At 35.4% G+C, this 17,116-nt stretch overlaps 1 protein-coding gene across 1 annotated transcript in view; it reads left to right on the forward strand.

Moving 5' to 3' along the window:
• Positions 1-16,755, forward strand: part of LOC136840896 (E3 ubiquitin-protein ligase TRIM45-like) — a 59,802-nt gene extending 43,047 nt beyond the window's left edge. Inside the window, exons 3-12 of the mRNA XM_067107856.1 lie at positions 1,065-1,223; positions 4,099-4,211; positions 8,334-8,551; positions 9,865-10,015; positions 11,268-11,438; positions 12,355-12,505; positions 12,930-13,065; positions 13,545-13,656; positions 15,352-15,547; positions 16,122-16,755. Coding sequence (XP_066963957.1) covers positions 1,065-1,223; positions 4,099-4,211; positions 8,334-8,551; positions 9,865-10,015; positions 11,268-11,438; positions 12,355-12,505; positions 12,930-13,065; positions 13,545-13,656; positions 15,352-15,547; positions 16,122-16,252 — 1,538 coding nt within the window. The 3' untranslated portion in view covers positions 16,253-16,755. The remainder of the gene's footprint in view (positions 1-1,064; positions 1,224-4,098; positions 4,212-8,333; positions 8,552-9,864; positions 10,016-11,267; positions 11,439-12,354; positions 12,506-12,929; positions 13,066-13,544; positions 13,657-15,351; positions 15,548-16,121) is intronic.
• Positions 16,756-17,116: the final 361 nt, after the last annotated feature.

Below are 17,116 nucleotides of genomic sequence, written 5' to 3' on the forward strand. Positions count from 1 at the left end.
GGATATGTATTATATTCCCGTCTTAATTTGTACAGTTTACTTTAGGTTTAATGTTATTTAAAGTATGTGGTCTTTGCCTAAAGTTTCTTTAAAGAATAGACATTAGGAAATAATTATTACTCTGTAGTTAATAATAAAAATATTTTTTTGTTTTCTCATTACACCAGATAGCTGGGTGTATTTTAAAATTGTATTTTAAAATTAAAAATTTTCACATATATACATACGCTTTTAAAATCTGACTTTCGAAAACTGTACAGGAGTTGCAAATTCGATTCCAAAGAATAAAGAGGATACTACAAAAAAGTAAACATAGCATCAACAACTTTGTCGATGTAAAGGGACATGCGACTGATTGGCTAATCCACTTTATATCGTCTAGCGTTGCAACAGCAGTGTTATTGAACTCCCTAAAAGATGTGCTTATGTAGATGGAAAAGGATTCTGTATTTCTTTTTTCGTTCCATGGCTCTGCTTTTCTGCTTATTGATAATTCAGATACTCATGATTAAATACTCGGCTAAATGTCACGGGGGGGGGGTTGTTGTTGTTGGTTCTTGAGTCAGTTTTACGTTTTTATTATATATGGCTGGGATTTTCTGTAATGATTACACACACACTCACACACACACACACATATATATATATAGATATATATATATAGATGTATATATAGACATGTATATATTTACATTAATATATATGTATGTATATATATACATTAATATATAAGTATGTATATATATATATATTGATTTTTATTTTTGCCTGTTATGTTCGTTCATTATCTCATTACTCACATAAATATATTTTTCTACCGATTCAAAATTTTTATAAAAATTATTTTCTTCCATTGCCGTAACCACGCATTTTATCCTATGCTCTTCGCATTTCCTTTGGCATTATTTGTTCATTCTGATATGCCAGTTCCTCCTAGTTATTTATTATAACTTTTTAAAAAACTATTTTCCTTCATTTCCATTAAATTATAGCTACATTCAAAACCAATTTTCTCTCAGGTACTTTAAACAGTCTATCATCTTCCTTCCACTCCTTCTCCACAGGTGTATGGGTCGTATGGTGCCATGAGTGTGGGTTCGAGGCGCAGGTGCCCCCTGGCGGGGTCGAGTGCTTCCCCCTCAACTACATCCTACAGAAGCAGCTCGTCCTCGAGGCCCTCAACTCCTCCTCGACGACCGTCTTCTGCGATCTTTGCCAAGAAGGTTGGTTTATCTGGGGAAGATGAGTGTGATAAGGCTTCGTTCCCTTCTGGGTGTCTTATTGTAGGACTCTCGTCAGATAACGCTTTCTCTCTCTCTCTCTCTCTCTCTCTCTCTCTCTCTCTCTCTCTGTTCGTGTTATTGTTCACTGATATGATGAATTTCTTTACTAAATATATTTAAGTACTTAAGACACCTGTAATTCTTTGTTTTTTTTTGTTTTTTTTTTTGCTTCTTGTCATATAGTCCCTTTATTTTTGTAGTATAGAATTATACCTCAATTTTATCTTTCAGTTTACTACTTGCGTGAACTATAAAAATCTGTTAGTTAAAGCAAAATATGTATCCCTATATTTTTTGTGTTCGGATGCCACTGTGGTGACCTGTCTTTCGCTGACAGCGTTTGTGCCCAACGATGTTACTCTTTGTTTGGTCTGTGTAAAGTTAGTTTTCATGTAAGGATATTGATTCTTAAAGCTGAGAAATTGTGATTTTGTAATCCTCAACGTATATTAAAAAGAAAAATGCAGAATAAAAACAATGAAAGGTCGAAATGACTACACAAAGTTAGCCAAAGCAAACCATTTCTAAATTTGGGCCCAAATTTTTTTTTTAAATAGTCTTTGAGACATATGTTTTATTTACGCTGCAAAGCTGCAGTAAGTTGCCTTTTCAACGAATGGTCTTTAATGTTATTTCTTCCAGCTGTTTCACATTAAAATGTAAAGAAAGAGGTACAAATATTTTTATGATTCTCAGTCGATAACTTGCCGAGTTATATATTTGATAGGTCAGTTAGGTTATTTTTTATACTAACATATTGGTTTTTGTGTCATTTTGAAAGTGGAAAGCTCTAGTTTATCATAGTTTGTTCAACAAAACAAAATAACAAAACTAAAAGATCAAAATATCGTCTTGAGTTTAGCTGGAAACAGAAGCTTCTATACTGAGCTGTAAAAAAGTATTCTTGAACTTAACCTGAAACTGAAGCTTCTATATTTAGTTGCAAGAAAGTAATCTTGAACTTAGTCTGAAACAGAAACTTCTATATTTAGTTGTAAAAAAATATTCTTGAACTTAGCCTGAAACAGAAACTTCTGTATTTAGTTGTAAAAAGTATTCTTGAACTTAGCCTGAAACAAGCTTCTATATTTAGTTGTAAAAAAAGTATTCTTGAACTTAGCCCGAAACAGAAGCGTTTATATTTACTGTAGGTGTAAAAAGTATTCTTGAACTTTGCCTGAAACAGAAGCTTCTATATTTGGTTGTAAGGAAAGTATTCTTGAACTTAGCCTGAAACAGAAGCTTCTATATTTAGTTGTAAAAAAGTATTCTTGAACTTAATCTGAAACAGAAGCTTCTATGTTTAGTTGTAAAAAGTTTTCTTGAACTTAGCCTGAAACAGAAGCTTCTATATTTGATTGTAAAAAAGTATTCTTGAACTTAGCCCGAAACAGAAGCGTTTATATTTAGGTGTAAAAAAGTATTCTTGAACTTTGCCTGAAACAGAAGCTTCTATATTTGGTTGTAAAAAAATTATTCTTGAACTTAGCCTGAAACAGAAGCTTCCATATTTAGTTGTAAAAAAGTATTCTTGAACTTTGCCTGAAACAGAAGCTTCTATATTTAGTTGTAAAAAAGTATTCTTGAACTTAGCCCGACACAGGAGCGTCCATATTTAGGTGTAAAAAGTATTCTTGAACTTTGCTTGAAACAGAAGCTTCTATGTTTGGTTGTAAAAAAAGTATTCTAGAACTTAGCCTGAAACAGAAGCTTCTGTATTTAGTTGTAAAAAGGTATTCTTGAACTTAGCCTGAAACAGAAGCTTCTATATTTAGTTGTAAAAAAGTTTTCTTGAACATACCCTGAAACAGAAGCTTCTATATTTAGTTGTAAAAAAGTATTCTTGAACTTAGCCTGAAGCAGAAGCGTCTATATTTAGGTGTAAAAAGGTATTCTTGAACTTAGCCTGAAACAGAAGCTTCTATATTTGGTTGTAAAAAGTATTCTTGAACATAGCCTGAAACAGAAGTTTCTATATTTAGGTATAAAAAGGTATTCTTGAACTTAGCCTGAAACAGAAGCTTCTATATTTAGTTGTAAAAAAGTATTCTTGAACTTAGCCCGAAACAGAAGCGTCTATATTTAGGTGTAAAAAAACTATTCTTGAACCTTGCCTGAAACAGAAGTTTCTATATTTGGTTGTAAAAAAAAGTATTCTTGAACCTAGCCTGAAACAGAAGCTTCTATATTTAGTTGTAAAAAGTATTCTTGAACTTAGGTCTAATTTAGGTGTAAAAAAACTATTCTTGAACCTTGCCTGAAACAGAAGCTTCTATATTTGGTTGTAAAAAAAAGTATTCTTGAACTTAGCCTGAAACAGAAGCTTCTATACTTAGCTGTAAAAAAGTATTCGCTAAAAATAAAATAATAGAGATATAAAAATGCTTTTTTTGTGCGATCAGAACTACGATAAATTGCTTTTCCAGTGGTATAGTGTTTATTGGTATATATGCCAGCCATTGAGCAGTAGAGCATATTACCGTCATTTTAGATTTTATGGATAAGCATCCACAAGGTGAATGTTTTTTTTAACTGTGGCTAAAACCTAGGAGACTGCAAGAGCATGAAATGTGATTAATTAAAATGTTTTGAACATAACGGCAGCATTAATTATTGGTCATGACAGTGGAAAGTAGTTCTGGCCTCCTCCTTTCTCTTCCACTGAATTTCAAGGTCATGAATAATATAGACTAAGAGCACTAATTCTCTCCTCTTCCCTTCCAACTCTCCACTCACTCGGTCATTCACCTGGTTTCATTCTATTCCATAAAATATCAGCAACATAAATCTGATTGTTTTGTTCTTTGTTCGACAGATGTCGTTGCCGAGGAGAGATGCGACACCTGTCCTGTGAACCTCTGTCGCTTGTGCAGTCGGGCACACACTCGCCAGAGACGAACTAATCATCACAAAGTCATCTCTTTACAGGTATTTTTCATTTTTCGTTTAGTAATTCTGTGCCTGTGCCGCGTGTGCTTATATTTGTCTAAAGGTAAATGTGTATTTGTGAATAACGGATAACATGCAATCCGTACGTGTATGTGTATGACTGCGTATGTATATATATGTATGTATGTATGTATGTATGTATGTATGTATGTATATATATATATATATATATATATATATATATATATATATATATATATATATATATATATATATATATATATATATATATATGTATGTATATATATATATATGTGTGTGTGTGTGTGTGTGTGTGTGTGTTTCCAGATACTGTTGTGTGACTTTCTTCACTAAATGAAGATAAGCAAAACAACCTCTACAACATAGTGTTAGGAAAATTTTTTATTAGGTCACTGACCCTCAAACAACGATCTCTTCATACACGAGTACACTTTTATAGGGTCGTTCAGAAGTCCATCCTCGTTACGAATTAGGTTCATTTCACTTTCTAGGTTAATTGACTTCGAAGTTTAGGCCGACTTCTGTGTTCTTAAGTTCCATATACTGTGGAATATGTCCCAATATATCAACACCTGCCGAAAAATCCTGCATTTGCTTATTTTAATAGCAATTTTTACGAGTACCCGCGTTATTTTTACTGCAGTGCATTTTAAATTTGATAACAATTTTCATACATCATTACTGCGCAAGTGACTATTATCTCTCTCTCTCTCTCTCTCTCTCTCTCTCTCTCTCTCTCTCTCTCTCTCTCTCTCTCCAGTTCCCCGTTTTTCCCGTCCACCCACTCCTAAAACACCTCTTTTCCTCCCCGGGTGGTACATTTTGACTTCATTATGGAGCTGACAAGAATGCATGATGGACCGGCGCCCTTTGGGTCATTTATCATAACTGGCGTATAATATGCCATTCATGACTTGGGCGACGCGGCTGATAATGTTGTCTTTCAGACTGCTGCTTTTACTGTGCTTGTTTGGATGAGATTTTGCAGATGTTTTCGTGGAAAAGATCCCTATGTGAATGCAGGAGCATGTCTTCCTACGTATTTCTGTCTGTCTCCTTTTGTATATATTTGGCTCTATTTAGCTCTAGGCTCTCAAGGGAATAGTTTTAATTATTATTGCTCTATATTTTTATTTATTCTTTGTATAATATTTTCTATTTAGCCTTCAAAGGGTAAGTGTTTTCCGATCATGCATGTTTCATTTAACTCCAAAGGGTAGTGTTTTATATATCATATATGTTTCATTTAATATATATATATGTATATATATATATATATATATATATATATATATGTGTGTGTGTGTGTGTGTGTGTGTGTGTGTGTGTGTGTTATATTGTATTTTCCAGATTGACCTCTTCCAATCTGGTCTACGGTAGACGCGTCCAGGAAGCATCTTATATTTCAGCTTGGAATGTAAATTTCTTGGGAACAATTTACAAAATTCTTAATTCTTCTTTCAACAGTTATTCACGTGCGACAAGGAATTATCACTTTAGTAGATTAATTTAGATTGTTTAGTTTTCTTAATTTTATTTATCCCCTTATTAGATTATAATTTCCACCTGTGTTATTTCTGGGTGTCGGAAAACCGAGTCTGTCTGTCGGAGGGAGGTAACACTAAGATTCTAAGCCCCAAAATGTGGACTTCGTTCCTGTTCGCGGTTTTGAATGCGCCACTTTCACAATCACTTTCCGCTGTCACCACTCGAGTCTGTCTCTCTCCCACAATAACTAATTCCCACTGGTGTTCAAATTCAGTACCTTTTTCCTGTGTTTTCACCTTCTGTAGTCTGTTTCCCCAAACCTCATGTGTGGATTGATTCTTAGTTTATCGTTCGATTAATCACTCATAACTGCACACGGGCTCCCGACACAGGCAACGACTGGGACCTCTCTTGATGCGTTTTTCGGAAGTAACAAACGCCCTTTCATTTGAGACCTTTGACCCGTGCTGATGGATCGCTACGGATGCTGAATTCGCATTTATAGCACTCGCGGTAAGAAGCACTATTTCGACTGGCACCTTTGTGTCTATACAAACACCTGCGGACTTGAAAATGTTATTCTCCGTTTTCTCTGTTACCCTCTGTCTCTTTTGTCTGTTTACGTATAATCTTTACTAACGTTCCCATTACAGTCGTTTCCACTACACGCACACACACACATATGTATGTGTATATATATATATATATATATATATATATATATATATATATATATATATATATATATATATATATATATATATATATATATATATATGTGTGTGTGTGTGTGTGTGTATACATGTGTGTGTGTATATATGTATATTTATATATATGAATATGATTATATATATATATATATATATATATATATATATATATATATATATATATATATATATATATATATATATATAGTGTTTCAGTCTATGTATGTTTGCGTCTGAAAAAAACTCTGCTCACCTATCTCATTTTGATGATTCCGGCTTCATTTGTGTTAAGGAAACTTGTCAAAAAACTGCATCTTAGAACCTAGGTTATGTAGGCATTTATCCCCCCGTCTTGTCGAAACATTCTCTCTCCCTCTTTGACCTGTCCCGCTCCACAGCTATTCATTTGATAGAGCGGGTTCACTGAACACTCCTAGCCTTTCCGTCTGTTGTCATTCATGCTTCTATGGGGTCCGCTAGGACACGGGTAACCAACCTTTATGAGATGACGAGGACCCAGCCTTATTCTTTTGTTTATATAATTATGAGAACACCACCATAGCTTTGAAGATTATTAAGCAGCTTAGTTACTTAGGAAGACTTGAGATTATTTGGGCAAAAGATTCACAGATAAAAGGTGTTTAGTCTTTGAGTTTCTAACATTTGCCATTTTGCATATTATTTACACGGAATACACAGGTAATAGGTTCGATTATATTATTGAATACATTGAAATGGCTTTAGTATTGAATAATAACTATGAACACCAATGATTCTATCGGAAATTTTCCAATTCAGCGTAAAAAAGTTCCAACAATTTTTGTTATTCTACTTCAAATACTGAGAAATAAAATGGGTTGCACATTCGCTGATACATCCATGATTCCACGAGGCACAGAATAGCTTGCTCTTAGTATGGTTATTTTACTGAAAGTTTTTCAATACAAATGAAAAATATCAACGTAAAACCAGTAGTTCTCTTTGTAAAACGTTTAAAAATTATACTTTTGAAAATGAAGTGTTTTGATAAGATGAAATCTTATATTTTTTAAACAAATGAGTCATCCAGAAACTTGTTACCGGTTCTTTTGAACATTTACACTATACGTTTCATAGAAATGTTTGCCACTTAGAATTATATATTGATTATTACATTAATTATACTGAGATATATATATGAAAAAACAGTGATAAATACGCGTTTGTGTTACAAAAAATGAAGTTGACTGCGTCGTTCTAATAAGTACTATCCAGGCATTGTTGTACTGATTTGAAGCAGATTAACCTTCCTCATCTCAAGGGGCTATGTAACACCCACCAGGTTCCAGTTCCCATATGTTATTAGTGGAGATCGACACCCTTCAGGTTTCTTTTCCACTTTTGCTTGTTCTGTTACTTTTAGATTTAAACCTGTCTACATTTATTTTTTTTTTTTTGGCTTTCGCAGGCTTGAGATGGATAAGATTGTATACACGTCACATTGGTCTTTGTATGAAAGGAATTGCAGAAAGATGTGATCATTGATTAATTTCCTTTTGTCATGAAATTCGTTGTGAAATAAGTTCAGTTATGTTAGTTAAGACCAAGTATATTCTGTGTCCCGTGGAATCGTGGATATATCTGCAAACGTACATCCTATTTTATTTTTCAGCACTTGAAGTAGAATAACAGATTTTTGCAAACCTCTTACGTTTGTTTGACAAATTTTCCACAAAATCATTAGTTTCCTAGTTATTACTCAATTGACATTTATGCCATTTAATCAGTCCTTGGTATCAAGCTCTTCCACGCGTGAATCCTTTTATTTGGTTTGTGCAAGAGGCTGATTTTTTCTTGAATGTCATCCTAATATAAAACCGTATCTTTTCCATTGGTTTTCGATTCTTCATTAAAGTTTTATATCATTTCTCATTATTTTCAGGAAGCTCGAAGCATGGGCATTCGCGAAGTCGCCCATACCCTGGTGTGTGCAACCCACGGCGAGGGGGAGGTGGGGTGGTGGTGCCGAGGATGCCAGGAGCCCCTCTGTGCCTCTTGCCTGGCTACTTTGCACCGAGGGCACCCGACGGTCACCGTCGACCAGGAAGCCCCTCATGCCAAGAGTAACCTCACCTCCCTGCTTGACTTGTCCTCCAACAGGTACTTGGATCTCTCTCTCTCTCTCTCTCTCTCTCTCTCTCTCTCTCTCTCTCTCTCTCTCTCTCTCTCTCTCTCTCTCTAGTTAAGGATTATAAAATACTGGCAGAAATTGCCCCAAAGTGGAGTCCAGGAAACATAAAGAAGTGCGACAGGTATCCCGCTTCTAAACGTATTGCCACTGCAGCCAACCTCAAATAATTTACCGAATTGCAAGGAAGTTTTTGGTCTCCACTTATTAAGCGACTGTAAATCTTAGGGTTTGACCAAGGCTGAAAATTCCAGAGATTCGTTATTTTCAAACTAAATCCTGCAAATACAACTTTTCCTCCTGGCAGCAGTTTGAGATGCGGTGTATAAATCATGATGATAAAGTAATGTGCAAAATCATTTTTTACCAATGCACCCGAATATATGAGTGATTCTCGAAATTGTGATCAAAGGCCATCATCTGCCGCCCTTAAATTAATATAATTTAATCGTGATTTGCGAAACGGAGAATTGACAGTTGGTAATTCTACTTGTAATAGGTTTTTCGAAGATCTGCACAATAGGAGGAGGCGATCTAAATAATCATCACAAATGAGCAAGTAAAAAACGCTTCCGGGGTAACGCGGATTAAGATTTTTTTTTTTTTCTTCTTCAAAGTTGTCAATATTCATTTCGAGGATATACTCTCATTGTTAACTCAGACTTTCCTATAAAGTAATAGCCAGTTATAGAATACGTTGAAGAGGTCCTGAAGTGCCAGATTCGGCAACAGCTCCATACTGTAACGTTGCATAATTTCACAAAAAGAGGGATTTCAAGTTTACTTTGAATGTTCCATAGTCACTGTTTTGACCTCAGCGAAGCATCGGAGAAAAAAACGCCCATCTAGACTAATGTCACATATTTAAACTATATTTTATGTCATGATTGAAACAATTAACTGTGCTATAATCATGTAACCTTCAGAAAATTTACCTGAAGGACAAACTTCAGAAGCAGAATTTTTCATTGGTTTCGGAAATCAGATGTTTTAGGATATACCTAGGAGTATATATGTAATACAGTTGGAAGGTTTTCAACAGATTCACTAAAATATATTTCTTTAATATGTATCACCATGGCTTACTTTCAAACTTTGCCTTAGAAGTAGTGTTTATTTATAAATAAATGTGCTTAAAACCTATTCAGATTCTTGGACATTAAATGTATGCAAATAATATTTTGTTAGTGAGTCACGTACTTTGATGTACGAGCCTTAGAAATAGTGTCCTTATTTTACCAAAGAAGTCCGAAAAGCATTTAACACATACAGTGTAATGATTCAGGATGGGAGAGTTGCTGAGTACAGTGGAAGACCTCACCGGGGCTGCTGCCAGGGTCCAGCAGCGAGGTCGCGCGGTCACCGATCAGGTCAACGCTTTTATTGACGACTACATCATGGCACTGGAGGAGCATCGGCATACCCTTCTCAGGCAGGTCAGTCCCCTAATTAAGTTTTTTTACATTATTAGGTCTACTGCTTTCTTCACTCCTCTTATTGTGTATTGTTTTTAGAAAAAAAAAATTTTAAGTTATTTTTATTCTTGATAAGCCACACCTCATTATCTGAAGTGGAAGAGATATGATAAAGGACTATAAATGAAATGAGTTATTTATTTTTGCTAGTTTTTTTTAACTGTTACAAAATTCTCACCTGTTCTTTTACCTTTAAGGTTAATTAAGAACTAGCAGCTGATTTGTCCTTATTCAATAATGAGCGTGAATTAAATACTAGTGTTTTCTTTAAATTAGTGTTAGATTGAGATGGAATAGAATGGCTCCCCTCTTCCTCTTCTCAGTTATTCAGGTAACACCCGCCAGTTCTTGGACTCTTACATTTAGACTAGGAATCAACGATTTCCTTATTCCTAAGTTTGGTGAACGAGTCTTCCACTCTACCACCGAGTATGGAATTCCTTACATGTTTCTGTTTTACTTATAAATTCAAAGGAAGGTCTTTTGTTCCTTTTGGAGATAGTTCTGCCTTTTTATGTGATATTTTTACTTCGACTATAAGCTTCATAAGAGCATGAAAGTTTACAAATGAAGATGAAACCTTTTATGGAATATCCACATTGGTTACAAGTCTGTAAGTCTTTTAGACTGTTTACACAAAATCATTAATTTAGGAAACAGATAGCCGATGAACGTGTAAGGCAATGAAAATTTTTATTTTATGCTTTTATTTAATGATTAAATTAATCTCAGATCAACTTGAACTTCATTCATTAAAGATTCTCCTTCAAGTTGAGGATCAAAAGAAAATCTCCTTCGGAGGAGGGAAGGGCAGTCGGTTTAGTTTCCTGATATTAAATGAAGTGTTTGTAACTGGCTCATTTTTTCAACTTAAACTCCTGAGTCGTGTAATGAATTAATAATTTTAATTGTGTATGGGGTAAATATTTATTTTAAACAAATTCAAATGAGCACTTGATGTTTTATTTGATCGACCGAAGAAAAGGAATCCACGAAATGGCGAATTAATGAAAAGAGAAAAATATTAATGCGAAAGTGGTTGAAAACTCCTGACATTTTTCCATATATTTTCACAAAAGACTTATTCGTTAAACTCCTGTTTATTTCACGAAGTAAACGAATATGTTTCATCCGTTCCAACGTATTTTCGTCTAAAAAAGGTACTAATAAATTCATTTCATCTTGGAAGTAACACACCAATTCACTTTTACAGATTCGACAAGCGTGTGAGCGCGCCCAGCGGGGCATAGTGATGGAGTCTCAGAAAGCCGGGCAGACTGCGAGTTGGTTGCGGCAAGGCTGTGATCTAACCCACGATCTGTTGCATCACGCTGGGGATGCCGAGACCTTGGCGCTGGCCCCGATCGTCACGCTTAGGTTACAGGTAAAAGAGCTCTGTTTAAACTCCCTTTTTTTTTTTTTTAAGACTGTAGCTACGAGTACTGACCCGTGAAAACCTAGAATGAATTCTGGAGATACGTACACCTATCCGTATTCTCAACTTCTTTACTACTAATATGGACCCATTTTCGTAGCTCCATCAACAGATAAGGCCACGTATCATATGTTGCAAATTCTGCAGGTACGGGAACCGTACCTCAAGATTCTTAATACTATGGTACGGGTCACGTGCGTCAGCCAGTCAGCGCTTGCGCAATATTGGAAAATAATCTGCCTGATTGGTGAACTTGCTTTTACCTCTTCTCTGTTCTAGACATTCCTATTCTCCACTGAATTCTTTTCTCATTTTCAGCAGCTTTGGAGTCTGTCAGGACTCGGGCCGTTCCCTCCTGTACTAACTTTAGAAATCAGTAATCTATGGATTACGCAGTTTAAGGTCGTTTTTCCCGCTATTCTCAAAGTTTAGAATTTTCATTGCGCTTCTGTTTCCGTGACTTAAATTCTTCCAGCCTTCGAAACGTTGTTTTGACACTTCTGGATTATGTCCAATCTTCTCTTGTTTCAGTCAAGTCTTAATTAAGGACTATAAGTTTTATTCCCAGTAAGTCTTATTCCCAGTGTCCTCTTCATTAAAAGATACACATCTTTCAGTTAGAAATAAGTATATTGCTTCCATTAATAATCTTTTCCCATGCTTAATCCAGAATGAAAATTCCAATCGATTTGATGTTAGAGATGGTCAGTTTCGCTACTGAGTAAGTTCAAGCTAGAAATTTTACTTATCTTTGTTACCAAAAACTTTTTTGAGTTACGTTTCATAACGAATTGATGCATTGTTAATTTTCCTTATATTCTGACCATGACAGCTAAATAACTCCATTCACATTCCGTTGTTTCAGCATCTCTTAAACGAAGATGTGCGTGGCTGGGCTCGATGGGAAAGGCTGACCTTGCTTCGCGACCATCGGGCAGGCAAGGTCAGAGGTCATCGACTCCATGGTGTCATCGCAGACACCCCTGCTCATCCTCCAAGTTCCAGGCTCAAATTATGTAAGGATTTACATATATATATATATATATATATATATATATATATATATATATATATATATATATATATATATATATATATATATATATACATATATATATATATATATATATATATATATATATATATTATATATATATAAATATACACATAATATATATATATGAATATGTACTATTAAACACACGCACACGCACACATATATATGTATATTTGTATATACAATGTAGTGTGTATCCGTATATTGTTTCTGAGTATCGCAGTCTGCAGTACTATGAATGAGCACCATAACAAAATTTAAAACAAAAAAAAATTAAGATCAACATAATTTGTCTAATATATTTTGGAAGATACATTTTCCAGGTTACTGAAACACTGCCGCCATTTTAAACGGAAAACTTAAAGTTTAATTTCACTTTACAGTAGGTGATGTAAATAACATTGCCGTGGGTACTCGAGTGTCTGCGTTGGTGGTTGCTAGGGACGTTGACGGTCAGCCAATCACGCACGGAGGAGAGGACGTTGGGGCAATGGTGCTTACGAGAGACGGCAATATCCTGTAAGATTCAGCTCGGAATTCGTTTTGATTTGTTGTTACTCTTATTTACTATTATTTCAGTGTTTCATATGTCATTTTGTCGCCCAATGACTGAATGTTCTTTTATGTACAGTATATGGTGCATCACTATACTGTGACCGGAAATAATTAAGTAAAAATCCACAATTTTGTTTATGAGCAAAGCTGTATTTTTCAGAACATAAAATGGATTGAAAATGGGAGCTTTCGACCGTTTGCACGACGGTCCTTTTCAGTCGGTGAAGAGGACCGGCATGCAAACGGTCTGAAGCTCTCATTTTAAATCTGTTTTTGTATTTTGAGAAATGCAACTTTGCTCATACAATACACGCAGTTGTGGAGTTTTAATTATTATTCCTTAATGCTTTCGAAATTTTATATTTGCATATCATTTTATAATCAGACATTTATTTAACTATGAATAAACACCACTTTAATGTGACTTTATAACAATTATGCAGATGTAGTTGTTCAGTGAGGGATCGTGAAGATGGGTCGTACGAGGTCACTTTCAGCCCTCCTGTGCCGATGTCAGCTATGCTGAAAGTGACCATCCAAGGTGCTCACGTTCAGGTGAGAATTGTCATTATGTATGATTTCCACTTATTAATTTTGTTTATAATGTTTTTTCTCTTCCCCTCTAGTAATCCCTTAAGTGAATGGTTATTTTGCTACAATGGTTATTTTTCTACAAGTAGTAAAATTTTTTATGAATGTTTTCTTAGCATGATATAATGATTATTTGTTTGGTATTCCTAATAAACTCGTAGTCACTTGATTTCTTCAAAATAATTTTTTCAGAGTTGTGTTTTCAGCTTCTTAATACACTGATTGACATATTAATCATTGTGTCTTTTGTCTTTTATAGCTCTTTACTCAGTCTCTTGGCAGAGGCAGATAAATTCGTATTCATTGCCAATCTAACTGCAAGTGCTTGTAATGTACCTGCCTCTAAAACTTATAATTTTCCCATCACCGATCTTGTCACTGAGTATATCACTCGATGCTTCTTGTTCATGGGAGCTGCTGCAGCTGCGTTAAATAGGCTTTTATTCAGCTCTGCTACAGATAATACCAAAGCTAATAAGATCATTCACTTTTGCTCTAAATTCTTTTGCTGTCCTAGATGAAATTGCAGAGTGACATTTTATTGATAATCTCAGAACGTATGTCATATCCAGAATTACATACACTAAGGTCTCCCCCGCCCCCCGTCTCTCTCTCTCTCTCTCTCTCTCTCTCTCTCTCTCTCTCTCTCTCTCTCTCTCTCTCTCTCTCTTTAGCATGTTTAATGTATAACATCTCTCTCTGGTCTGAACAACTCTTTGTGCATCCTCATTCCACATCCATTTTGCTAATGCAAGGCACACAGTGTAGACCTCTCGCTTTCTTTATCAACAGAATTTTGAAACCTTCCACCTTTTGTATTCCTAGTGTTCTCTTCCAGTTTTACCAGTGCCAGTTCCACTTGCGCGTGCATGTTTTCTAAAATACTAAGCTGGAAGTGGACTTACTTTTTTCCTCGTAATTTACATTGAGGATAAAGCAAATCTAATTCCTCTTTCTGTAATTAATTATTCTTTAGTACAGAAAGGGTTTTCAGTTCATGCTTTATTGACCGACTCGATGAAGTGTAATCCAGCAGAGTAAGTGACATCTGACCTTTACCGGACATCCAAGGAATTAGTCAAATTTTATCATGTTAGTCAGATATAATTAATCTTACATTATGCAAGAAATAGAAATACTGCAGTCTTTTTGGGTCGTAAATCTTGAAGGTGAAGGACTCAACACTTCCGGAAAAATACTTTTGTTTCTGTGACAATGGGTTTCGATGATATTCTGGCAAGTAAATTACTCTTCACATTTAAAGGTCCCTGTAGGCTGTACTGCCTTCAGTAGCCGGAAATGTTCTATGCAGCTTTCCCGTGGATCCTTTTTGGTCAGCTTTCCGAGAGTCTAGAAACTAGACTTGCGTTGTCTGGTTAAACTAGGCTACATTAATAATGTGTCTAAAGACAGGAAGTTGCAGACAAAGACAAAATTTCATTTCGAAACTTCTGAAAGAATTTCCGATGGCGTTGCAGATCAGTCTTAGTTACCATTATCAAATAGATTGATTTTTATTTTCCCATGTTTCCTCCCTTCACTGTCAAGAAAACTTCCATTGCTACTTAATAACAGGAAGCCCCAGGATACCAATCAGCTCCGAACATTTCTGAATGAAGTATTTGTGTTTATTAAATCTCAACCTGTGTTCCTGTACAGGACAGTCCCCTGGACATCATGATAACGCCCACATCTTCGTCGGGACAGTCCAGCCCAGGAGGTGGGGATCCTAGCTGTAAGGAAAGAGGCGTGGCTGTGCCAGGAAGGCAGCATACGGGCATCTTCCACTGCTGTACCTTCTGCTCCAGCAGTGGTGATAAAACCGCCACTTGCGCTTGTGGTGCGACTATGCCAGGTATGACAAACTGCACAGAGACAGAAAAGGAAATAAGAAATAAAGCTTCTCAAATGAGAAGGAAAGAACTGCGTTTGTTTGCTTCTCGTAAATATGAACAGAATAAACAAACGTGTTCTTTAATTCTGCCTACATTTTCAGCATTATGAAAGTTGATGGACTGCTCTTGACACAGTAGTTATATCACTCACGTCGAATTTTTTTCAGCAGTTGCACTCTTTTATCGTTTAGTTCTTCTTTTATTTAATGTTTTTTTTTTATTCTTTTATATAGCTTCGCCCTTTCTTTCTCTGTATGTGGTGAAGAAAGTGAATGCTTTAACTAAAATTATTGTTATCTTGTAAAGATAGGAATTAATTAATTAGGTGGGTGTCTTATCAGCAAGTAAATTGGATATGTAGTCTTTGGGAAACTGGGTTAGAAGAACTTGTGAAGTAAGAGGATATTTAGGAAGCGAGTAACATTTAGAAAAGTAAACGGGAAAAAACCAACAACAAACTTTCGTGAATTGGAAGTTGTATGAATAGCTTTGGCCAGTCTCTTTAATTTCCATTCCCTTGCATTTCTTATACAGGTGGGTACATGGGGTGTGGTCACAACCACGCCGGGCATCCCGGAAAGAAGCACTGGTCTTGTTGTGCCCAGACGAGTGCGACAGCGCCCTGCACGAGGCCCCCATCGCAGTATTACCAAGTTACGCTCTGATGATGAAGTCTTCGAAACCATTCAGAATTAAATCCTTATATATTTTTCAAGTAAAATAATCATACCACGGGGAACTGCACAGATCTGTTTGCGATTTCCATTTTGTCGTCACGTAAAACCATGGCAATTGTAGTGTTCACTGTTGTGCATTTTTGGACCTTTTTGACCTTTGATTCTTCTTATAAGAGCAGTGAATTTTCTCATACATTTTGAGGTATGGTTCTTGAGCCTTGAAGAATATGCGAAGTGGATTTCATTTTCTTCACATGTTCCATCATTACCATTTTCGATATCATCGCCATCCTCATTATCATCTCATTTTTACAAAAACTTCCTTTCATTTCATTTTTCATCAAGATTCATAAATACTGCCAAATAGTGTTCTTCCTAATATATTTATCCTCATATCTCAACCATGTTTATTTCATGTTGTCAGGTGCCATATTCTCTGCAACTGAGATTGCAGTATGGTGTTGTATCATCCAATAAAGAATTATATCAAATGTGTGTCCTTTATTCCTCTTTGCTTTTGGCTACGTGTATAAAGAGATTTAATGTAATCTTAGGTCATGAGTTTTCATAACTGGTAAGAATGGACATAATTGATGGTTTCTTTTGTTGCAGACAAGAGGATAAATGAGAAGTTTGTGCGTGATATTTTGTTGACCATTCAAAAACCATATTAAAGAAGAAAGATACTTTCGCCTTTTGCATTTGTTTCCGTGTCAGTAACCTTGACAGAAGAATATGCACTGTCACAAATTCTGTGACAAGTTTGATACTATGAAAAGGCAGCAAAGAAATTACAGGTAATAAGTGTAACAGTTTCCTTTAATTATTTTTCAGTTGATACCTTTAATTTGC

This window comes from Macrobrachium rosenbergii, chromosome 8, assembly GCF_040412425.1.
Source record: "Macrobrachium rosenbergii isolate ZJJX-2024 chromosome 8, ASM4041242v1, whole genome shotgun sequence".
NCBI classification, from domain to species: domain Eukaryota; kingdom Metazoa; phylum Arthropoda; class Malacostraca; order Decapoda; family Palaemonidae; genus Macrobrachium; species Macrobrachium rosenbergii.